The following is a 25,034-nucleotide window of genomic DNA, read 5'->3' as shown; positions in this document are numbered from 1 at the left end:
CTACTCAGTGGGTTCCCACATATCTGGAAGAGATGAAAAAGATTTTAGGTTTGACTTTTTTGATGGCGTTGATCTTATTGGTCTACTAGTCCCTTGATGGCAACGGCTATATTTTCTGCAACTATGACTCATAATCACTATTTGCTTCTTCTTCGTATGTTGAGTTTTCTAGACAATGCTTTAGCCTTGCCACAAGATCACCCTGATTGTGACCGTCTTTTTAAGATTAGGCCTGTCCTTGATCATCTTGTAGATCAGTTTTCAGAGGTCTATGTTCCAGGCAAAGAGATAAGTGTGGACGAGTCTTTGGTCCTGTTCAAGGGGCATTTAGTTTTTAAGCAGTACATTCCTAGTAAGAGGGCATGGTATGGAATTAAATTGTATATGCTGTCAGAAAATAGTACAGGATACATGTATAATTTCCGGGACTACACTGATAGGGATTCCAGTATTGACCCCCCCTGGTTGTCTGCCCACTTTTGGAGTTAGCGAGAAAATTGTGTGGGAACGTGGTAGACGACTGATTAACAAAGGTCACCATTTGTACTTAGATAATTTCTACACTGGAGTGCAGTTGTTCAAGGAGTTGTTTAGAGTGGATACTGTTGCTTGTGGCACAATCTGTTCTAACTGGAAAGGCTATCCAAGGGATCTTGTCTGTAAAAAACTTGAGAGGGGACAGTGCAGTGCCTTGCGGAATTATGAGCTGCTAGCTCTGAAATTTTCAGACAGGAGGGATGTGTACATGCTATCTACCATCTATGATGAGAGTACTTTCCCTGTGACTGTTTGGGGTCAGGTTGCCGAAGTGCGCAAACCTGCGTGCATTTTGGACTACAATAGGCACATGGGTGGTGTTGATAGAGTAGATCAGAGGTTGGAACCTTACACTGCTCTTCGTAAGTCTTACGTGTGGTATAAAAAGTTGGTCCTACATTTATTTCATTTGGCAACTTTTACTGTTTTTATTGTGTTCAAGGATTGTTCACCTGACTCAAGGATGAAATTTGCTCAATTTCAGGAGTCAGTGAAGGAGAGCCTTATTGTGGTGGAACAGGCAAGAGTTCCTAGAGTAGCAGTGGTGGAGGATGTGGCTAGATTGAAAGATTGCCACTCTCCAGATCACATTCCTCCCACTCCCAAAAAAGACTTGCCCACAAAGAAATGTAGAGTGTGTGCCTGAAGAGGTATCTGGAGGGAGAGCTGGATGTACTGCCATGATTATCCCTCAAAGCCTGGGCTGTGTGTGGCCGGCTGTTTCAGGAGTTACCACACCAAAACTTTTTTATATTTTCATATGTTCAGTTTCACGGTTGGCATTACTGTCATGTATTTAGTTAGAGCTTTTGTGTTTGTAGTTTTGTACTTATTTTATAATTAGTTAGTGGTTTCTTTGTTGTTTATAAACAAAAGAAAGTGATGGCAGTGTGTGTGGGGTGGGGTGGAGCTTGGCTGGCGGTGTGTGTGGGGTGGCGCTTGGCTGGCGGTGTGCATGGGGTGGCACTTGGCTGGCGATATGTGTGGGGTGGTGCTTGGCTGGCTGTGTGCGTAGGGTGGCGCTTGGCTGGTGGTGTATGTGGAGTGGCCCTTGGCTGGCGGTGTGCGTGGAGTGGTGCTTGGCTGGCGGTGTGTGTGGAGTGGCGCGTGGCTGGATTTTTGTGTGGAGTGGCGCTTAGCTGGCGGTGTGCGTGGAGTGGCGCTTGGCTGGCGGTGTGTGTGGAGTGGCGCTTGGCTGGCGGTTTGTGTGTTGTGGTGCTTGGCTGGTGGTGCCAGCCAAACGTCAGTCCACACACTCCAATCAGCTAGTGTGATTGTTGTATCAGGCATGTGGGCGTAAGTGATGGGCCCATGAGTGGCGCTGTCTGTCGATGCGAGTGTTGTAATGTGCTGTGCCTGTGGCTGGCGGTGTGAGTGGTCTTGTGCATGTCATGTATGAAATGTGTGTGAATGGACTGTAAAACAGTTAGTGCCTTGACGCGGCTTTACAGCTCACGAGCTGTGAGTCATTGGTTTCGTTTTTTGGCCCTTTAGTTCTTAATAGTGTATTTCACTTTTGTGAAATCTCTTGTTAATAAAATTTGATCTACTGAACCATAACTTACCCTAGTGCCAAATCCAACCAGTATGTGTAGTAAAAATGACAAAACGTGCTCCGCTGTAATCAGGCGTCGCAGCACACTTGTGACACTCTAGGTGTCTCAGGTGGGACCCCGATGATGAAGCATGCCACCAACTTGGCTGTTGGGTGAGGGGTCTTTTTAACATAACCTAAGTGCATTTCTTTTCACAATTTTAGTGTCTGGCACATCACAGACGTACGTGGACACATCAAAATGATTTATTACAAAACTACCTGTGTTTGGAGTGGAGGGGCACCTATCTTTTTGGTCCTGGGTGCGGCCTTCATCTAGGGAAACCTATCAAACCCAGACATTTTTTAAAACTAGACACGCCAAGGAGTCCAGGGAGGTGTGGATTGCGTGGATCCCCAAAACATTTCTTACCCAGACTCCTCTGCAAACCTCAAAATTTGCTTCAAAAAAGCATAGTTTCCTGACTTTTCTTTGTAGGATCACCGCTCCGGCACAAAATTCCCACTCCCCAACATTCCCCTCAGTCTCTCAAGTAAAATGACACCTCACTCGTGTGGGTCTCCAAAGCGGAGTCAGCCTAAAGTTGTATTAAAGAAAAATACGTGCTTATCAACTCGCTTTGCTATCCCCTCAATCTCTATAGGTTTTTGGCCTTTTTCTGTTGAAGGCACCTGGCCCACCCACATAAGTGAGGTATCATTTTTATCGGGAGACTTGGGGGAGTGCTGGATGGAAGGACATTTGTGGCTACTCTCAGGTTCCAGAACTTTCAGTCACCGAAATGTGAAGAAAAAGTGTTTTTTAGCCAAATTTTGACGTTTGCAATGGATTCTGGGTAAGAAAACACTGGGGGATCAACGCAAGTCACACCTCCCTGGAATACCTCTGGTGTCTTGTTTTCAGAAATGTTTGGGTTCCGTAGGTTTCCCTATATGGCTACTGAGCCAAGGACCAAAAACGCAGGTGCCCCCCATCCCCAAAAAAACTGGGGGTTTTTTGGATAATTTTGATAATTTTGATGTGTCCACATTGTGTTTTGGGGCATTTCCTGTCGCGGGCACTAGTGAGGTACCATTTGTATCAGGAGACTTGGATGGACGCTGGGTGGAAGGAAATTTGTGGCTCCTTTCAGGTTCCAGAACTTTCTGTCACCGAAATGTGACGAAAGAGTGTTTTTTGGCCAAATTTTGAGGTTTACAAAGGATTCTGGGTAACAGAACCTGGTGAGAGCCCCACAAGTCACCCCATCTTGGATTCCCCTAGGTGTCTAGTTTTAAAAAATGCACAGGTTTAATAGGTTTCCCTAGGTGCCGGCTGAGCTAGAGGCCAAAATCCACAGGTAGACTCTTTGCAAAAAGCACCTCTATTATCTTTGGGAAAATGTGATGTATCCGCGTTGTGTTTTGGGGTATTTCCTGTCGCGGGCACTAGGCCTACCCACACAGGTGAGGTATCATTTTTATCAAGAGACTTGGGGGAACGCTGCGTGGAATCAAATTTGTGGCTCCTCTCAGATTCCAGAACTTTCTGTCACCGAAATGTGAGGAAAAAGTGTTTTTTTTGCCAAATTTTTAGGTTTGCAAAGGATTCCGGGTAACAGAACCTGGTGAGAGCCCCACAAGTCACCCCATCTTGGATTCCCCTAGGTGTCTAGTTTTTTAAAATGCACAGGTTTAATAGGTTTCCCTAGGTGCCGGCTGAGCTAGAGGCCAAAATCCACAGGTGGGCAGTTTGCAAAAAACACCTCTGTTTTCTTTGAGGAGATGCGATGTGTCCACGTTGTGTTTTGGGGCAATTCCTGTCGTGGGCACTAGGCCTACCCACACAAGTGAGATATCATTTCTATCGGGAGACTTAGGGGAACGCTGGGTGGAAGGAAATTTGTGGCTCCTCTCAGATTCCAGAACTTTCTGTCACCGAAATGTGAGGAAAAAGTGTTCTTTTAGCCAACTTTTTTGGTTTGCAAAGGATTCTGGGTAACAGAACCTGGTGAGAGCCCCACAAGTCACCCCATCCTGGATTACCCTAGGTGTCTAGTTTAAAAAAATGCACAGGTTTGGTAGGTTTCCCTAGTTGCCGGCTGAGCTAGAGGCCAAAATCCACAGGTAGGCACTTTGCAAAAAACCCCTCTGTTTTCTTTGGGAAAATGTGATGTGTCCCTGTTGTGTTTTGGGGCATTTCCTTTCGCACACAAGTGAGGTACCATTTTTATCGGGAGACTTGGGGAAACATAGAATAGCAAAACAAGTGTTATTGCCCCTTGTCTTTTTCTACATTTTTTCCTTCCAAATGTAAGACAGTGTGTAAAAAAGATGTGTTTTTGAGAAATACCCTGTTATTCACATGCTAGTACGGGCACCCCGGAATTCAGAGATGTGCAAATAACCACTGCTGTGCAACACCTTATCTTGTGCCCATTTTGGAAATACAAAGGTTTTCTTGATACCTAGTTTTCACTCTTTATATTTCAGCAAATGAATTGCTGTATACCCGGTATAGAATGAAAACCCACTGCAAGGTGCAGCTCATTTATTGGCTCTGGGTACCTAGGGTTCTTGATGAACCTACAAGCCCTATATATACCCGCAAACAGAAGGGTCCAGCAGACGTAACAGTATATTGCTTTCAAAAATCTGACATCGCCGGAAAAAGTTACAGAGTAAAACATAGAGAAAAATGGCAGTTTTTTTCACCCCAATTTCAATCTTTTTTTTATTTCAGCTGTTAATTTCTGTAGGAAACCCTTGTAGGATCTACACAAATTACCCATTGCTGAATTCAGAACTTTGTCTACTTTTCAGAAATGTTTAGCAGAAAACCATTGTCCTAGGCATGCAGTGATTCAGCAAAGTACTGTTGTAGTCATGAGTCATCAGGCAAAGGCACATGGCCCTTTTACTAGATTATGGATTGATTTTTTTAAAAAGCCACCATATGATAATCTAAGATAAATTCCAGTGTTGCTGTGTATGTTTTCAAAGTAGGCTTAGGGATACCCAACAGGGAAATGTGATCTACTGACAGTTTCAAAATTGTTTGCATGCGGAGTTGATCCATAGATACAGAATGCCATTAACGATCAAGCCAGACATGTGTGGGCACTTCAAGAATTATATTATGAAGATGCGCTGGACATTGATCCACAATTTTACAGGTGTTATTGAAAGACTAAATGGTGTCTTCAAAAACAAAATGGCAAAAGTGTGCACATCTACGTCTTTGAAATGGCCCAATATGCTCCCTCTGGTATTGCTGAGAATGAGGTGTACTCTAAGCAAAACAACTGGTCCTAAGCCCTCATTAAATTTGAATGTGCTGGCCATTGAAGAATCCTGGTATCCCATCAGTAGTTCATCTCAGTATTACTGTTGATGTGATCCTTAATTACTGCAAATATTTGACTGATGTAGTCTACTCTATTTCTCACCAGGTGTGGCTTGCCACCCCCTCTTTGCTATTAGTTGTATGTCATGCTCTACAACCAGGAGAATAGATCTTAATCAAGAAGCATGTAAGGAGAGACTGTGTGCAGAAAAGGTGGAGTGGGTCTCACCAAATCATTCTGGTGAGGAACATGACTGTGAAATGTAAATGTCTGCTTGCTTAGATTGACGCATCACACTCAGAGAGTGCAGGTATCCTAAAGACTATTATCTCAAATTGATGAACCAGAGAGACACACTTAAAACTTTGATAAAGAGGGAAGGGTGACGGAAGAGTCAAGCCCAAGCAAAAACCAAAGATCAAAGACAGAGAAGACAAGCAAAAAAAGTTCAAAAGCAAACTAAAAAAAGTAGGCATTTGAGTGGAATTTCAACTGCACAAACTGAAACTCGAGAAAATCAAGTTCAAACTTAAGGTGAAAGTTTCCAAAGAAGAGTTTTGCAAAGGAGCTCTGCAGCTGGAGGCTTAAGAGGTTTTCAGAGGGATGTGCAACATGTAAATCAACGAGACACAGAGAGCCAAGTAAGAAATACATAACTCCTGAATGGGCATCCTTGGGAAGAATGGAATTAAAAGAAAATATTACCCTAAAAAGTCTTCAATGTTTGTTTGAAGGTCAAATGTAATCACCATGGAGTGAAAAAGAGACTGATAAACCCCCAGATGCTGAAGTCGTTTTGCTGAAAAATAAGGGAACTGTTGAGTGTTGAAAACATTTCATTCTTTGAACTGCATTCCTTGAACTGTTTTTTGTTTTGAAGGACTTGTTTTTGAAGATTTTTGAAAGACAGATTGGAAGGGAAAATGTTTCCAAGAAGAGTGGAAATGTGCATGGCTTCCAAAGTAATGTTTTATTAGTTTTAATTTCAGCTGTTGTTATAGTGCTGATACCTCAATAACGTATATTTTAAATACTACTGAGAATGATGCTACAAATATGAATTAGATGCAGGAAATAATAATAATAATAATAATGACTATTTAGAAAATACCTATATAGTGTTCTCTAAGTATTATGGAGAAATCCTGAATGATATTAATTGCTATATTTATCCACATCTCCCGACCTCTATTTCTGAAGGTGTGACTAACACACAATTACCTTTGTCCTATGCCTTTTCTTGTTTAGTATATTACTCAATAATAATGCAGCAGAATCCTTTAGAGGAAGGTTAGTTAGATCATGATGTTCCAACAGAAGCATAGTAAGGAAACTAAAGTGCAAAATTATCAGCAGTGGTGCACTTGATTCAGTTTGCTGCACCCATTCTACAAGATAAAAAGAAATAAACTTCTAATTAATACTGCAAGTTAGCAGTTGATTAAACATTTACTGTAGACCAACATATTCCTCTAGAATATTGTTGTAACCTTAGAATCCATTTCTAGCTAGAGTGCATCAGTATTTGCAATAACAGCGTTCTATTTACCCAGTGTCTGATCACATTGTTTTAGCTTCTTATCAGCAATACTCCGGAATCTCACAAAGCGGCAGGCTAACTGAACTCTTCTGTCCACAAAACACTCTTTTACTGCTTGTCTGCATGAGCGTATTTCCATGATGTTAAAGAGGAGCTTTAATAACGGTCTGCACTCATGGATGAGTTTGGCACATAAGCACAGCAAGTGTAATATGGCCTCCTTCCCTGCCCCCACACAAGGGGCAAATAAAATCCGATTGTGGGTACATCCATGGTGGTAAGTGCAGCATGGAAGAAAGAACACCATGCTGGTACCATAAAAGTTTTTCTTTGATTGCTTTAGAGTACCCTGTACTTAGATAAAGTTGTGGAGTTGGCATGGAGTAGTTGTGCAGCGTAAACCATCCACGTGCCCTTCTTGACAGCAGTGCTTTGTCATCTACCAAGGAGATTCTCTTGACCGCTTTGTTGACCAATTGCTTGAAGCTATGATATTGCTCAGAGGCCTCTCACATTCGCTTAGGCCTAAACATTCTATTGATTACTGAAAATAGGCCCGAGCTGCATAAGCAAGCATTTAGAGTGCCAGGCTCCGTTTTCTTGATCTTAAACCAGCTTTTGATATATGCTCCTCTGTACGCAAATTGTTGTGCCTGCAGTCAGAATTCCAGCCTTATTTGTGCTGGTAATATAGATATTTTGGTAGATTGAAAATCAGCCTCATTGCCCGATAACAATACTGTCCAAGGTTCTAGCATCCTGCCCGTCATACATTCATTCCCATAGGTAATCAGAGGGACAAGTTTTGCTTGGGTTACCTGGATCAGAGTAGTCCGCCTTGGGCCAACTGTTTTATTCCTAAGGGTTTTTTAAGGCCACTGCTACTGCATTTCCTCTTCTTCTCAGGTCCTCCTTCTGCAGAACATACGTGCACTTGGTGTCAATTATGACCCACAGGTATTTGTATTTGTTTACTATCTCTAACAGTAATACTCCCAGATGCAAGTGATACCTTTGCAGGACCCTTCTTTGATTCAGTTGCATGACCTTGGATTTATCTAGGTTTATACTCCGGCCATTTTCAGGAAAGTACTTTTGAGTGGCATCTAGTAAACTTTTGAGACCAACCAGTGTTTGGCTGATTAACAAAGGTCATCTGCTTATAGTAAGTTGGAGAGCGTTTATCCGCCCATCCTAGGGCTTTGGAAGTTACAATTGTCCCATTCAGACGGCAGGTCTGACATAAAAAGATTAAATAAAATTGGGGCCAATACACAGCCCTGTTTAAGCCCCTTTGAAATTGGTATCTTTCTCAACAGATAATCACCTGCTCCCATCTTGACTTGGACCCAAGTATCAGTGTACAGAAGAATCAGTTGATTCAAGAGGCCCGTTGAAATATTTCTTTTAGCAAGCTTGCTCCAAAGCTTTTTCCTGTTGATGTGATCAAAGGCTGAAGAGTAGTCAATGAAGCAGACATATAATGGCAAACTAACAGCCTTTGCAGCATCTATCAGAAGGGAGAGAATCAGAATATTTGTGGTATTACCCACATGTTCACTAAAGCCAGTTTGGCTAAGGGGGGGATAACTGCATTATCTGTCGCCTGGTGCGTGCAGCTGTGGAGCATTATCCTCCTGTTAACACTGATACAATTCCTTTTAATGCGATAGAACTGGAAGAGTTCATAGTGGTGATAAGGCGTCACTGTATCAAAGCACATCAGGAATACAGAGGCCAATTAATAAATACTGAGCTGCAATCTGTTGAGGACTCATTGGTCTGCCTTGAAACTTGGGACGGGCGGTGTGGATGACGATGCTCCTGCTCATGCTTAGCTGCTTGACAGGCTGCAGAGTGTTAATAACTCAGCACGTGCAGCACAAGTCCACTCCAATCAGGATAAACCTGGGACCTTACTGGGGCGACTGAACAAACAAGCTTACACTTCAAAACTCATCACCTCCATCTGCACTTACCAGGGAATCTTTGCCTACAGTCAGAATAGCAAACATGAGGCCTATGTTGTTCATTACAGCGTGCTATATGCAGCCACATAACTCTGCTTACGTTGGTATATTAAATCCCTGACAAATGACAATGGCTTATCCCACATCACTCTACAGCAACGGCTGGACCTTGATGCCCCAGTCACACAAGAGGAAATTGTTGTCAGGCAAGTTGTATTGAGTGCACTCTGACCTTTTGATTCTGAAGCTGTACCAAATATGCAAACTTGAGTTGAGAAGGGTACCCTCCCCCCTCACTCTATAAGGTGATGCTGGTGTCCATACCTAAGCCTGACAAGGATACTACAGACATCATCCCATATCAGCCTTTTGCCATACTGATGATAAGCTCCACAGCATGATCCTTCCAGATCAGCTGTTCCCCCTCCTCCCACAGCTAATCCACTCAGACCAGAATATGTTTGTACTGGGTAGGGACACCTCCTTAAACCTCCACAGGTTTTATAATGGTTTATATGTGGGAGAGGATGTGGCCTAATGGCCTGCGCTGCTGACTTCGAAGCTGGGGGAATCGAGTTCAAGTCTTGAGGCTCAGCATTCTGTGTTTCTGGGCAAATCACGTAATTTCCCTATTGCTTACAATTCAGTGCCTTGAGACCCTCTCGGGTGATTTACCTTGCTTTACAAATCCTGGATTTATTTATTTATTTTATTTATTCATGGTTTTGGAGTTCTCCCTGCCCTCACTCTCAAGAGGCCGGCAGTATATGTTTGAGGTGCTCCATACGTTAAACTTGAGGGGATCGCATACTGCTTTGGATTCAGCTCCTCTATCAACGCCTTGGAAATAGTCCTGGCGGAACTTCTTAGCTCTTCCCCTGTAGCCACTTAGCATGGCACCAGCCACGGTTGCCTCTACCCCACTCCTTTTTCCTTAGTGCTGAAGCCATTTGCCATCCGACGGCACTTAAGGGACCTGGTGAATTCCCTTTGCTGATGACCTTCATGCTGTTTCTCTCTATGTAGATGACATGTTGCTTTATCTTCGGAATGTCTGCACTGATAATGCCGACATAGCATAGGCCCAAAGCAAGTTCCGTCAGGTATCTGTCATAAAACGTATCTTGCATAACTCCTGTCTGTTCTTATTCTCGCTACATTAGGCTGAATCTATGGTAGATTGATAAAGGGAAACCCTGCTTGGCAAGTTTCTATGTTTCACTATTTATAAGGATTTATTATGTGGAGCAGGACTTGCTAGACGTACATCACTAGAGTGATCGCAGTGGTCAGGTGGCCGTGTGGAGGACTGTCTTTTGAAATTGGCCATGTTGCCATGGCTCTAAAACTATTTTGCAAACTTGCACCTGTTCCTTCTTCGCTCATTGTTCTGCACCCTGCACAGGTTGCTGGGTGACTTAGTCTGGGGCAATGGCCACTGCCAAGTGGCATTAGCAAAGCTATGGCGACCAACTGACCAGGGTGGTCTAGAAGCCCCAAACCTTTAACATTATTATTTAGCATCCCAGCTGTAATGGATTGGCATCTGGCTTGTTGAACTGCAGTTAGTGGACATGACAACAACGATGGCACCATTACACCTGATGGCCATCCCTATTCCGCCTACTCAGTATGGCATATGCATGCTTTAGGAGAGGACTGAGGCTTACAGCTTTGACATCCCCTTATGAACTGGCCGTCCCTCTTCTTGGTCTGGCAGGGGACAGAATTGCACGATCGATGCATGTAGCCCCTCCTACATCATTGAACAGCTGCAGGGTGGGGGCATCCTTCAGAGATCTCTTCCCTGACAGGATTTTTCTTTTATTCACTTAGGTTACAGAGCATTATGATAGCCCAACTTATTACTTCCTTACGTACAATGCTGTAGCATGGGTGCTTAGATTGGACTGGGATACCGCGGTGGAGGAACCAACGCAACACCATGTCCTTCAATATCTGCTTGTCCAGGGACAGGGTAGAAAGCTCATCCGATAGATCACAAGAGGTCTCAGCAAGCACATTGTGGTGCCCCTCACTCACCTGAAGGATAAATGGGAGGTGCATTTCAGCAGGGAGGTCTCAGAAAATGAATGGTATTGGATCTTGGCATACCATGCTAAAGTAACAAGAAATGCTTAATTTAAACTTATTTAATATTTCTCCTCTACAGAGCCTACCTTACCCCCACTAAAATGAATGAATACTTCCCTGACGAGCAAGTGTGCTGCCCTCAGTGAAAACACACAGAGTTGATATGCTCTTCGTGATGCGGTCCTATCCCTTTCTCACATCTTATTGGCACAAAGTCACATCCCACCTTCGTCGTCAAGAAGGCACTGCTACACTACATATTTTGGAGGTCCGTGTGTTGGGGCTCTACTGCCGATCCCAGGAACAAAGACTCAGGACCTGATTTTTAGGTCGAGCGTAAGCCTACGACCTCTTGTATACTTTTAAGTATACTTTTTCTATGGGCTTCCAGTTATTTAATTTGTTAGTTTCAGTGTCATTTAAAAACACTTGCTTGCTAGTGTGCAGTCATGCCTCTTTGTCCCTCCTTCTTCTATGTGAGACGAGGGACCAACTACTGTATAATTACACTTTGTCCTCTTTATCTGGTCTGTAGGGGACTTTTTCTCTACTTTGTTTCCTGCTCCTGTCCAGGGAAGCTTCCCTTTTCATTTGCAGAGCATTCTTGCTATAAATCAGGCTGTTATCTTGGTTACATTTGGTCTTTATAGGCTCTGTGCACCCTCTCTCAGTTGCCTGGTTTCCGCCCTTCCTTGGCTTGGATTTTCTTTACCAGGTGTGCCTGCCTGGAGGATCACTTGTAATTGCTTATAGCCTAGGCACCCAGCTCTACCTTAGAGACAGTGCCCACTTCTGTCCAAACTGGGATACCACTCGCAGCTCCATCAGTGCACCTCAGTTCACACACCCCAAGCCCTCAACTGTGCCAATGCCAGAACCCCACCCAAGCTGTCTGCCAGAGCACCTCAGTTCTTGCAGTCAGTACACACTGCTGTTCCAATACTGGGACCTCGCGTGCAGCTCCATCAGTGCACCTCAGTTCACATGCTCCAAGCCCTAATCTGTGCCAGTGCCAGTAACCCCACGCATGCTGTCTGCCAGAGCACCTCAGTTCTTTTAGTCAGTACACTCTGTAGCTCCAGTACTGGGACCTCGGATGCAGCTCCATCAGTACACCTCCATTAACACGCTCCAAACCGTCAGCCGTGCCAATGCCAGGAACCCCGCACACAATGTCTGCCAGAGCACCTCCGTTCTTGCAATCAGTACATTCTGCTGCTCTAGTACTGAGACCATGGGCGCTGCTCCATCAGTGCCCCCCCATTCACACACTCCAAGCCCTCAGCCGTGCCAGTGCCAGGAACCCCACGCACCCTGTCTGCCAGAGCACCTCAGTTCTTGCAGTCAGTGCAATCTGTTGCTCCAGTACTGGGACCTCGGGCACAGCTCCATCAGTGCACCTCCGTTCACAAACTCCAAGCCCTGAGCTGTGCCAGTGCCAGGAATCCCATGCACACTGACTGCCAGAGCACCTAAGTTCTTGCAGTCAGTACACTCTGTAGCTCCAGTACTGGGACCTCAGGCGCAGCTCCATCAGTACTCCTCCGTTCACACACTCCAAGCCATCAGCCATGCCAATGCCAGGAACACCACACACAATGTCTGCCAGAGCACCTCTGTTCTTGCAATCAGTACACTCTGCTGCTCTAGTACTGGGACCTTGGGCGCAGCTCCATCAGTGCACCTTCATTCACACTTTCCAAGCACTCAGTCGTGCCAGTGCCAGGAACCCCACGCACACTGTCTGCCAGAGCACCTCAGTTCTTGCAGTCGGTACACTCTGCTGTTCCAGTATGGGGATCTCGGGAGCAGCTCCATCACTGCACCTCATTTCTACTCCGGTGAAGCCACTTCCTTTCCTATACTGGGGCCCCGTTCACACACAGTTCCATTGCAGCAGTTCAATTCTAATATTCATTCCTACTGCCAAGCCTATACTGGACCCAAAAGAGCAAAACACAGCTCAGCCAGTGCACCTCAAGTCTAACATTCAATACCACTATTGATGGGAACCACCACAGCTCTGCCAGAATCTATTAATTCTAACATTCAGTGCACATTTCTTCTCAGTACTAAGGCTCACACACATGCCCTTCAGGACTCCTACCTTCTGTAGTTCAGAGGAAATGCCACTCCCATGCTGGGCCCCACTCGCAGCTTCACCAGGGCACCTCCAGGCTAACACTCTGCAGCACTGGCACGTCAATACCAGGTTCCGCACATAGCTCCATTACCATACCTCATTTCTGACTTTGTTTGCCCATTACTATTCCAGTACTGCAGCCCACATACAACTCTGTCAGTGGACCTCAACCTTCACCTGCAGTGCCCCATTATTCTAATACCAGGAATTACAAGGCGCTCTGTTTCTCATTCCTCATCCACTGCCTTTCTGTTATTCCTAGCACTGGGCCGGGACACAGCTCTGTCTATATTCCCAATCCTGATCTGAAGTGCCCCAATATTGCTGTATTGGGGTTCACATACAACTCTGCTAATGCACCTCCTACTGTTCTGCAGTGTTCCATGCTGTTCCACACTCTGACTTCTGTTTGAGGGCGTATGGGAGCCAATTAAATGTATTCTTAGGTGCCATCTTTATTTGGGAGGGTCTGTTTCTCCTACTTCACTCGTTCTTTCCTTTACTCATTTTACTTTCAATGTTTTCTTTCTCCCCCACTTTTCTCTTTCCAGCTCTTAAAATCCACGTTAACAGTTTTGCTCTTTCTTTCAACTGTTTATTTCTACTCCTCTCCTTTTTTTATTTCCCTCTTTCTCTTGCTAGCTCCTCTTTCAAATTTGCAAAAACATGGTCATTTCTTTCCTTTTTTCTTTATCAGGCATTCATTCATTCACTATTTTTTTCACTTCCTTTCATCCTTTCTTTGCTGACTGAAAGCGTCTTTTCACTTTTAAAAATCTTTCTTCCTTCCTCTGGTGTTTTTCTTATCTTTATCTGTCAATTCACGCTTTACTATAAATTCCTCCTTTTCCTGTCTGTATGTGGAAGCCACAAGTTACTTGCTGGGACCTGAAGTGTCAAAGTGGTTTACCCATTCTGTGAGAAATGTGTCAGTACATACATACCCTGGCTCTTTCAGTGCTTGTTTCTCTCACCATCTCTCTTTTTTCTCTAATATAAATTTTTCTCTTTCACACTTCTTTCATTATTTTTTCCTCTTTATCTTTTGTTCGCTAACTTCCTTCCCTTTTTTCATTTGCCTCACATGTTTGCTTTATTTCTTCTCTTAGTTGTGTGTTAATTTTCTCATCAATTCTTTCTTTTATTTCTTTGTGACCCCTTCTCTTTCTTCCTTTTGTCTGTTGCATTCCTTTCACTTCTCTTTTTCTGCCCTATCCGCCTTGTCTCTTGATGCCTAGTTATCAATGGACCAACAGATGCAATGGCACCGGGGCCCAGAGACCTACGGACCTCACTCAACTCTAATTACTGTTGTATTTCCCTACCAAAATGACAGTCAACCATTTTCCTTTCTTACTCCAGGTCCCATTACACCACTACTTCACCATTTGTCCTCTATATCTTTACCCTCGACTCTCTTTCCTTTCACCCTCCAAACTGTCCCAAATTATAATTTTGTTATGGTGTTTTGATCATTACATTCTATTGCAAAAACATTTATTACTGATACAAATTTCTATGATAATTGTATATGTTTTAAGATAGAGGAACTGCTTTAGTTAAATGCTGGGCCACTGGAATTATATGACAGGATTATGAGGCAGGATTGGCCAATTTATGTGGCACGAAATGTCCAGTTATGAATTTACAATGCTAATAGCTCTAACTCAAGAAGATGAGAGACTTATTCCATTGCAAATGCTTGTAGATCTTGCCTTCATACTAGCAAATTGCTTAATGACTAACTAAACATTGGAAGTCAGAAGCCCCCCAAGATAACCACCTGCCATCGATCGGTAGTTGTTTGGGCCAGGGCTGAGTATACCAGCTTCTGTGAGATTATACCTGGAGTCTGAGAAAATACCCCCTTGCACAGGGGTGGGGCGCGCTGCTTACGGCCTTCGAAGACCTCATCAGAGATAACATGCACCAAAACTGAGCGCATGGCCTCCTCTACAGACAGCGCCCTATTGTCACCTGGCAATGCTGACCGGTAAGTCGTGCCTTGTTTGGACACGGCCCCATCCTCCTCTGCCCACTTCCCTGTCCTCATCAACAGAATTGCGAATAGCTGTATGCACCTGTACGGCTTCCTGCCTTGGATTGTGCTTTGCCCTGATACTGATTCCTATGAATTTCTTGCTCGTCCCATTGCCATCCAGACCCCTTCTCTAAAGTTATAATCCTTGCACCCCCTCCAGCCTCCATGCCTTGCGCTTTTTATGTTTCTGTTTTTAGTTTCTGTTCTTTAGTTTCCTAAACAGAGTTTCACAGTCACTGCTGCTCATTATGTGATGCCAGAATGACCCATTGAGCTACTGGAATGGGACTGCTCATCCGTTGGCACCATGGACTCATGTACCGACCCTATTTCTCATCAACACTCCTGAATATTCCTTTTATTGCCATTAGTGACTTGTTGTGAGTCACACCTTTGAACTTTATGTTTGAAAATCTCAATAAAAATAATTAAAAAAGAAAGATTGAAGTCTAAAATTACTGCCAGTATCCTGTCAACAGCAACACTATTAACTGTAGACGTTTTAGGCCTTTTGTGCCTCCTTGGAGCGGTGTAGATTGAATTACCCTGCCACAATGAGCTGAGGACCCACCTCTGAGCAAAACTTGGACGCAGTTGATATTTGTAACATTGTTTCGCCATTCTAAGGAAGTAAATGCAGGCCATGGTACTCCCCAGTATCCCTTCTGTAGTCACTTTCACTCACCAGACAAGCATAACTGAGGAGCTGGGGTCCTTGAGTTGTCCTCTATATAGGGCGTTCTAGCTTGACGAAGCACCCGAAGGGTAATTCCCATTGTTACTCGGTACAGTAAGTCCTCATGGAGGGAAAATCAGTTAGGTGGAGTGATTTTCCAATTATGTCAAACTTAGACCACACATTTGTCATAATTGCACTTTTCATTTTGGCAATACAAGGTTTATATAACTTTGTAAAATCATTCACTATACAAAATTGTAATGGATCATCATTCGTTACTTATATCAAGATGGTCTTAAACGTGTTTTATTTGTGATACAAATGTACTCAAGCAAAGGAAGGTAGGTAATAAGTGATGTACAATACTTACTGTCACATACACAGTTGACCTAAGAGAAAGGAAAGAAAACCGATGATTAGCATTTTGTGCTCGACCATTACAGTTCTACAATATTGTTTTATATTTTTCTTACAAAATTTCATCACAGTTTTTCTAATCTTTTTTCAACATATCTAAAAAGAACGGCCCTCACGTAGGAACAGCCATGGCTCATTTTAGACCACATTATCACTTTTCATGTTTTTTTAAAAATTACAGCAGTAAGCAGAGCAGGCGTTAAAATTATGCACCATAGAAACCTATGGGCCTCCTTGAACTTTGCTACACTAGCGTCAACATTTTTGACGCTAGTGTAGCAAAGCTCCACAATAGCGTCAAAAATGTTGATGCTATTGTACTAATTACCGCCATGTTGCACCGTATTATAAATACGGTGCAACCATGGTGTCTTTTGGTAACGGTAGAAGGATGCACAAAAAGTGGCGCATCCTTGCTGATGTGCCACTTTTTCTTAAATATGGGAATCAGAATGTAAAGTACAACAGTATCAGCTACAAAAACATTGTGGGCAAAAATAGCAACATTGCACGTCTATATGCTTGGGCCCATAGTATTATACAGAAGTTTGACCTTTTGCCCAGACACCAAGTCCAATTCATCAAATTTGAGAATCGATTTGTATAATTTCATAAGGAAATTGAAACTAAAAAACATTTTGCAAAATATCCTTAAGTGCAATTTGGAAGAATAAAAAAAACAAGCTTAACAATCTAAAACACTACCTGCCTAAATAAGCTTATCACACTTGAAGGGGAACGAGAGAATAAAGTGGCAACAATGACAGAATGCGAAATATGTCACAGAGCGGAAATAGAGGTAGATGTGCCCATATCTAGTGGATGCAAAATGAGATCAAAATTCTAACCACAACAGCCAGAAGGTTATAAAATCGACCAGTTCCATGAAGTCATGGTGGAGGACAACAGAACTTTAATAAACCAACAAACTGATCAGACTTCGAGAGTATTTGACTATAATAATCAACGCCTCTGGAAATATATTAGTATTAGACAGGACTCAGTATTTGAGTGAAGCTAAAAGACAGCTGGAAAAGAAAGACAGAAAACTATGAAAAATTTGAAACAAATGCAACACAGCAGATGGCCACTGAATGATTAAACAAACTATTCGGATTGGGACATGATGGTCTACGTGACCTGGGGGGCATGGCCTGATGGGCCAAGATGGTTGACTGAATACCTTGGGGCTTCCGGCCCCAGACCTCTTTATCTGTATTAGGCCAGCAGCTATAGCAGACATCCCTTTCCCCTGACTTGCGCTCACAACAGGGGAGGCGCGGTGGAGCCTGCCTTGCTGCACTCAGGACTCTGGAAGGCTGTCAATGACTGTCAGCCGGTGCAGGGTCACAGGCTGGAGGGAGGGCTGTGCATCACTCACTTCACACATGTGGCGTATGCCTTACACTGCCAGGCACGCCCTACGTAAGGCGGCAGTTTGAGGCCCTTTCCTGGAGCCCTTGACAATTGACCCGCAGTGCGGGCAAACAACACAGTAAGAAGCGGTGGACGAGACATGGGGAGTGGGTGGCAGATCGCACTTGCAGGGATCACGGTCCTTGCTGCAGCTGCCCATCCTGGCACTCTCCTCCTTTCCAGACTTCCATAGCTTCCCATCTTCACATCAGTGCTGACAGAGGGGGCAATGTGAGGGGCAGCCACAAAGGACATGCCACAATGGCGATCACCAGCACGGGGACTGCAGCTTGGGGCTTCATGTCTGTGGCAGAAAGAACATGACACAGCCTGATGGCCTACAGTAGCCACAATTAGACACATGACGCTTCCAGGCGAAGGGGAGGTGGCCCTCACCATGAATGCTGGAGTTGCTCACCTGTTCTGGAGCCTACACAATGCCTTCTCCCTCTTCTTCCTCTCCCCGGCATCCAATTTTTACCCCCGCTTCTGCTTTGCCTCTGTGGCTATGACCTGTGGAAACAGAGCAGCTGAATCTGGACCAGACGCCAAGGTGCCTACAGACACCAGGACAGCGAATAGGAGATCACCATACTCCTCCTCTGAAGCACCCTAGATTTGAATTTTCTGGCAGGGGTTGCCTCCAGTTTTCAGCTTCCCATCATGAGCCCTGCAATCTACTGTGACCTGGGAGGGGTGACCACTTGTGGACCTGTTGGAACTGTACCGGCTACAAACCTTCTGATTTGGCTGCCCTGCGGAGAATTCCCGCTTGGGACAAAGCACACCTGGAAAATCCACTAAACTCCCCCACAGAGTGTGCCTCTGCTTCCACCTATCTCTGTGGCACTGAGACTCTCTACAAAGGGGCGTCTTTGCTCTGCTGCAAACTCCCAGACTTGCGCACAGGATACAGCGTGAATGCGGCGATGAGAACTGATCCTTCTAGCAGTAAACAGGAGCAACACCTGCCTGCTGAGGATAAGATTGACATATTGCTGGCAGCAAGCAAGAGATCAGGCATCTCTATGGAAAATAAGATCAGCTCCCTGGCAGCAAACTTCAACATCTTTCGCGACAACTATAGAAAGCTAGCAGACAGAATGACTGGCACAGAACGTGAACTAGCTGATCTTCACCCACTATCAGCGGTTTTACAAAAGAGATTCCAAGTGCTACAGGACCACCTTAAACAGTTGGAAGCTCGAGTGGATGACACAGCGGGTCGCTCACACAGAAGCAATCACCATGGGCCTACCCTGCAGCAGCAATCTTTGAGACCTCCTGACCTGAAACAGGTGATACGTGCGAGGAAACAGGCCTTGGAGACTGTGATGTCCATCCATGTTGCTGAACAGGACACAGACTTTGATACCAGCCCACAGTGCTCCTCCAGGAGAAACGATTCATCACAGTCCTGCTTCCCCCTACGGAACTTGATCACACCACCATAAGTTACACCACAGTCAGCAGATGATATCTTTTGACTCATTTTGCACACTCACCCTGTTTCTCTCTTTCTTTCTCCTTTCCTACTACCCTCCTCCTTTCGCACTCCTGGGCAACTTGTGCACCCTACACCCCCATGTGAGCTTACCTACCTGTGTCGGTCCATGAGCTAACTTTCTTTGTGGTGCTTAGCTCCTTCATGTCTGCTTCTACGTGATACATACTCTACTTGGAGTGTTCTAGTCCCCCATCTCTCCCTTTCTCCTGTTACGCTCCCTTTGCTGCTATATGTGGGGCATCGTATGCTCCCTACCCACTAAAACTGCGGCCCCACGTGCGCTGCTCCTGCCATTTATCTTACCTGCTTGCAGTAATCTTGTCATTGTGCTACTAGATTCTTTCACAGTTGCTATCCTCACATGAGGTCCTGCCCAAAGACACCCCTTTTAGCCTCCACCGCTGGTGTATAGTTGAACTACATTTGAACGGGACGCCATTGGCACCCTGCCTGTAGCATTTTTATCACTGTTCTATTGTTCTTGACTGCACACCAACCCTCACATGCTGGTGCACATGCCCTCTCCACCTGGACTCTGGTCCCCCTATGGCAACCGGCCCGACCCAATGCCCTAATCTGACACCTACTATGCCTGACCTTAATGTGACCGAGTGGAACATGAGGGTGACGCACATCCCCCCTAGGCGATACTCGATATACTCATTTTTTCACCAATGCCACGCGAACATTGCACTCCTAGAGGAGACAGATATCAACCAGGCAGAATTCACACACCTTCTCCAGTGCTGGAGGGCCAGGTTTTCATGTTTATTTCTCTTCTGCCAGGGGGTCATAATCTGGATCAGAGCGGGGACTCGTGGCTATCGACTCGGCTGTCGAAGCCCTAAGGTTGTTACCTTTTCATGGATGGTACACTGGAGGGACAATGCTTGCTGCTGAGAATGATATGCGCTCTGAACACAGAACAACCTGCTTCCCTTAACAAGCTCTCCAGGGTTCTATCTTGATGGGTAGGCATTCTCTGATTGCTGGGCGGGGACTTCAACAGAGTCATGGACCTGCTGTGGACAGATCCAACCTCCCACTCCCTCAATCCCTCATGCATTCTAATGCCAAACACCTGGGTGCTTGGCTGCACCACTGGCCACTCATAGGCATATGTCATCAATATCATGTGGGGGACAGTGTGTACTCCTTTTACTCCCATGCTCATGACCTACATGTGTGTCTTGAATGCATTGTCTGCTCTACTTGAACTGGCCAAGTTCCTATCACATACTGATTACTTGGGGAGGTCACCCTCAGACCGCAACCCCAAGTGTGTCCAGATCTATTGGGACAGACCTCAATCTCCTATACCAATGTTACATCTCCGTCCTGAGATGTAGGAAGAGGAGGCACTTCATGAGACCACAGGCGTCTTCTGCCTTCAGTTCTTTGATGCAAATGCCGGTACTGCATTGTCCCGTCGAGTGGAATGGGACATGATTAAAGTCACCATCAGAGGTCACTGCATTAGTGCTATCATAGGAATTAAAACTCAGCTATACTGGAACATTACAATGGTGGAGAACAACCTTACCTGAGAAATTGATGAGATTTATCAATGGCATGCTCATCATTTTGGGAAGGAGAAAAAGAATCACTGGAAAATGTTGTTGTAAAAACGAATCATGAAACAAGTATCAACTTTCTGGACATTCAGACATTCACATCAGGGTTGCCATGATGTGTACTAAAATACATAGCAAAGTTGCACAAGTAACTTAATTCTTCATGCAAATAGTATACACCTGAAGGCCATAAAGTGGAGCATCCCGACAGGGAATTGCTTGGGCAAAGGAGGAATAGCTCGGAAGAGAGTAACTTGGAAGAAAAAGCCAAGCTCATCATCGATTGTTTTTGATTGGGAGGCTATCCGGAAACAATTCTTGAAATGACTGTGACACTAGTTTGATGCAGACAAAAAGAAAAGTTATTGGCAGCTACAAATAAAAACAAAGACAAAGATTCACATGATTCTACTCTAAAGTTCATTATTGTAAGACATTGGGTTCTTTTTTGAAGGGGTGAGATGAGAATTCAAGAAATATTCACAATCCTTGCCTGGTTTAACCACAAATGGCAATAAGTAAACCTATGCTCAACCCTCTGGTAGCATGGCACAAAGCAGTGAAGTTTAACTTCGAGGGAATGTGTAAAATATTTTTGCTCACATTGAAACTGTAATAAAGGTGAAACAAACCACGTTAAAAAACCTAAACCGATATAGAAAAAACTGAGATTTTTTAAATGAAATGAAACAACACCAAAATGTTGAAAATACAATAAGTAGAATTTGAGACATGAATTTTGAAAGTTTGAATTAAAAACAGCACGAAAAAAACACTTACTGCCAATGACAGTTATCTGGTCATACTAGACCAAGTCAAAGTTAAATGTTAAGGCAGGCCATGATGGAGTGTAGGTCAGATACAGGGACCCTGTTTGTCCACATGAAAAGTTTACCTTTGCACTTAAAAAAAAATCTGGAGAAAAGTCCTTGTCAACAGGATCATCACAGCTCAGGCTGCAGGCGGGAGACAAAGAAAGGTTTATTGATGGCAGCTGGGTGAAGAGCAGAATCCTGGTGGGAACCTTGGGTCCTGCGGCAAGTTCGAGGCTGTTGATGTCAGAAAGGCTCAGATCAGACAAAGTCTGAAGTCCGGTCCCAGGAAGGCATCAACAACAGCTGTTTGCTGCTTGCCATTACTCATGATGAAATGTTCTACATTCAGACTTAGAAACGTTGCTGGAAGTCGAAATCTCTTCAGCTGGGCCCACCACTTGAACCTGGACAGTAATTCGATATTGGTGACTGCAGCTCAGTGGCGGTATGGTGGTAGCCTGATGTTCTACTGCGGAAAAATTCAGCAAAATATTCTAAGTGTCCAGTTTTCAGTTTTTTGACAGGGGTAGTACACTCCAGCACCAGCCAGGGGTCCAGGATCTGGGAGCCCCCTGTTGGAGGTTAGTACTCACTTCAGCAGAGGCCAGTAGCATGGTCCAGGGCAGTCCCAGTTGAAACTGGTTAACAGCAAAGCAAGAAAGCTGCAGATGATATCCTCTTGTAGTTTATTTTGTACCTGTAGCTCACACGGAATGTCAGCAAACTGATCCTTGGAGTAACTCTTGGATCGTGGGTTCAAAGCAAGCAGGTCCAGTATTTCCTCAGGATTCAGACAGCAGGACAGCCCTTCTTCTGAGTCTTCACAGGTCCAGAAGTGTTCTGATTTCAGGTTGTGGGGATGCCACTGTTAAGCCCAGTGCTTTCCTGCGGGTGGGTGACAAATCATTCTCTACTTCTAAAACTAGTTCTGGCACCCTCTTCCTGGGTTTGGCTCTGTCTTGGCAGTGAAACAGAAGGCTGGTGTGAGGTATATTTGTGTGTGCTGGGGAAGGTCCCTTTGAAGTGTAATCAGGGCAGGACACAACTCCTTCCCAGCCATCCAGTCAGGAAGGCACCCTCCCCTCTACACACAGGCCTATTGTACACTGTCTGACTCAAATATTCATTTCCAAGTGGAGGAGCCATCAACAATCCAAGGTAGATAGCCACTCAGAGACAGGCCCCAGAAAATGTAGGCAGGGAAATGCCATATTTCTTAAAGTGGTATTTCTAAAACAATAATTTGAAATCTGACTTTAGAGTTTAAAAGAATTTCAAATTAGAATTAGAATGAGTACAAGAAGTCTTTTTTTAGCTGTGAACAAATTGAATTTAGCACATCCTAAACATAATAAGGTAAACTAGGTTATGGGTTTATTAGTTTATGTTAGTTTATGGGAGGCCAACCTTGCCACAATGACTTTGGAGGTTTTCACTGCCAAGACATGGAAAACATTCAATATACATGACCTACTTTTTAAATACCATGCATCCTGCCCTATCAACCTTTAGGGCCTACCTTAGGTGTGACTTTTACAAATTAAAAATAAAGGATTAGACTTAGAAAAGTGGCTATTTGCCAAGTCGAAATGGCAGCTTAATACTGCCCTACAGGCTGCAATGGAAAGCAAGAGACATGTTTTAGGAAGCTGCAGCTGACTAGTAGCATTTAAATTACAATCTCTTGGTACAGGTAATACTAAATATTAGAGATTAAAAGTTAAATAAAAGTGCCAATCATGTATGTGCTAATTATACCGTGTTTAAGGGGAAAAGCACACACACTTTACTCCTTGTTAGCAAAGTCTTAATGTCAACAAAAATGGGTTCAGCTACAGAAGGCAAAAATGCGCACAATGATGATAATTCCTAGCAATTATAGATTATTATACTTTACAAGGATGGACAAAAGGAATATTACATAAAAACTGGTGGCTATTACCAATGGATGAGGATCTATGAGATGAGTTGACTCCATATTCTAAAAGTACATATCGTAAGGTATCCTCTCAAGCACACATATTAACATCCAGCAACATGAAATCACTACAAAAAGAAACAACAGATTGGCAGAATAAGAACAAGATGAATAGATTCTGCAAATATGCAAAATGGAAAGGCTGCACACATGGAATTATTAAGACCAACTAAAAACTAGCAGGTGGGAAATGAAGAACAATCCAAGAACATGTCACTTGTGAAACAGATTTTGTTGTTTATGTACTGGAGTGTTCTTGTGGAAAGAGATATGTATGGAGCAATACAAATAGAGTAAAGCTTAGGATATTACACCATCTATGTGCCATAAAAAGAAGAGATTTCAGCTACCCCATCTGCGAACACTTTTGGGACAAACATTCAGGGAATGTACATCAACTAAAATATTTTGGCATTGAGCACATAAAGAAACCACAAAAGGGCGGCAATCATGAGCTCACGCTGAAAAAAAGTCAAATGCTCATTCTAATGGGTACCAAGGAACCTTGGGGTTATAACAAAGATGCAGAATTATATGTACACCTACAATAACCTTTATCTAGAAAAAGTACACATACCGTCCACATTCTACAAAAGTAGAATGAATGGGCCATAAAAAACATCATTACTGCCAGAAAAAATGGGTACTTTACAACAATTGGCAATCACCTGCAAACGGTGCTGTACAATTGTGACCATATGAAATATGAACTTTATAATAATGAGTTACACAGATCACTATACTCACCTAAATAATTTAACAATAGTACAGCAGTGTGAATTTGGGATTACTGCGACATGTACAACACATAATGAAATGATTTTTTTTTTTTTTTAATTACACAATTGGAGGAAAATCAAAAACCAAACCTATATTAATACCAATACAATGCTAAGGTGTAATGCAATGATCAAATGATGATTTATGTCACAGATTGAGACCATATAGCAAGGGAGGAACTACAGGAATTATCGATCATCCATCAACCAGTATGTGACAATGGATATAATTTATATCACATCTTTTTACTCTTCTCAACATAGTATTGAATGTGCCAACTTTCTTTTTTTGGACAATGGACTAAAAGAAAAATGGCACTTGTAGTGCATCTCAGATGAATACATGTGAGCGGTATACTTGTTTTTACTGACTGAGGGGGATGGACTATGCAGGGACACATTAAGAAACAATCCTCACAAGACAGACTCTATGGTCTGGTTGAGGGCAGAGAAGCCAAAATGTGTTGGTTGGTCATTAATTTAGCACTTTGGTGCTTTTTAAAAGCCATATGCACTTTATGAATTTGTCACTGGTGAATATATATATATATATATATATATATATATATATATATATATATAACCTAATTACCTAGTGCGGTCGCCAATAGGTAGTCATAGTTAGGACGACGTTTCCATAGAAAAAGCTTTTTTGACTTGCCT

The 25,034-nt window shown here is 43.7% G+C and overlaps 1 protein-coding gene across 1 annotated transcript in view; it reads right to left on the bottom strand.

Moving 5' to 3' along the window:
* Positions 1-25,034, bottom strand: part of LOC138283516 (receptor-type tyrosine-protein phosphatase beta-like) — a 423,874-nt gene that overhangs the window by 218,648 nt on the left and 180,192 nt on the right. Inside the window, exon 2 of the mRNA XM_069221455.1 lies at positions 16,256-16,274. Within this exon, the coding sequence (XP_069077556.1) occupies positions 16,256-16,274 (19 nt within the window). The remainder of the gene's footprint in view (positions 1-16,255; positions 16,275-25,034) is intronic.

This window comes from Pleurodeles waltl, chromosome 3_1 (genome assembly GCF_031143425.1).
Source record: "Pleurodeles waltl isolate 20211129_DDA chromosome 3_1, aPleWal1.hap1.20221129, whole genome shotgun sequence".
NCBI classification, from domain to species: Eukaryota; Metazoa; Chordata; class Amphibia; order Caudata; family Salamandridae; genus Pleurodeles; species Pleurodeles waltl.
The sequence above is the reverse complement of the archived record's forward strand: the minus strand, read 5'-3'. Positions and strand labels throughout refer to the sequence as shown.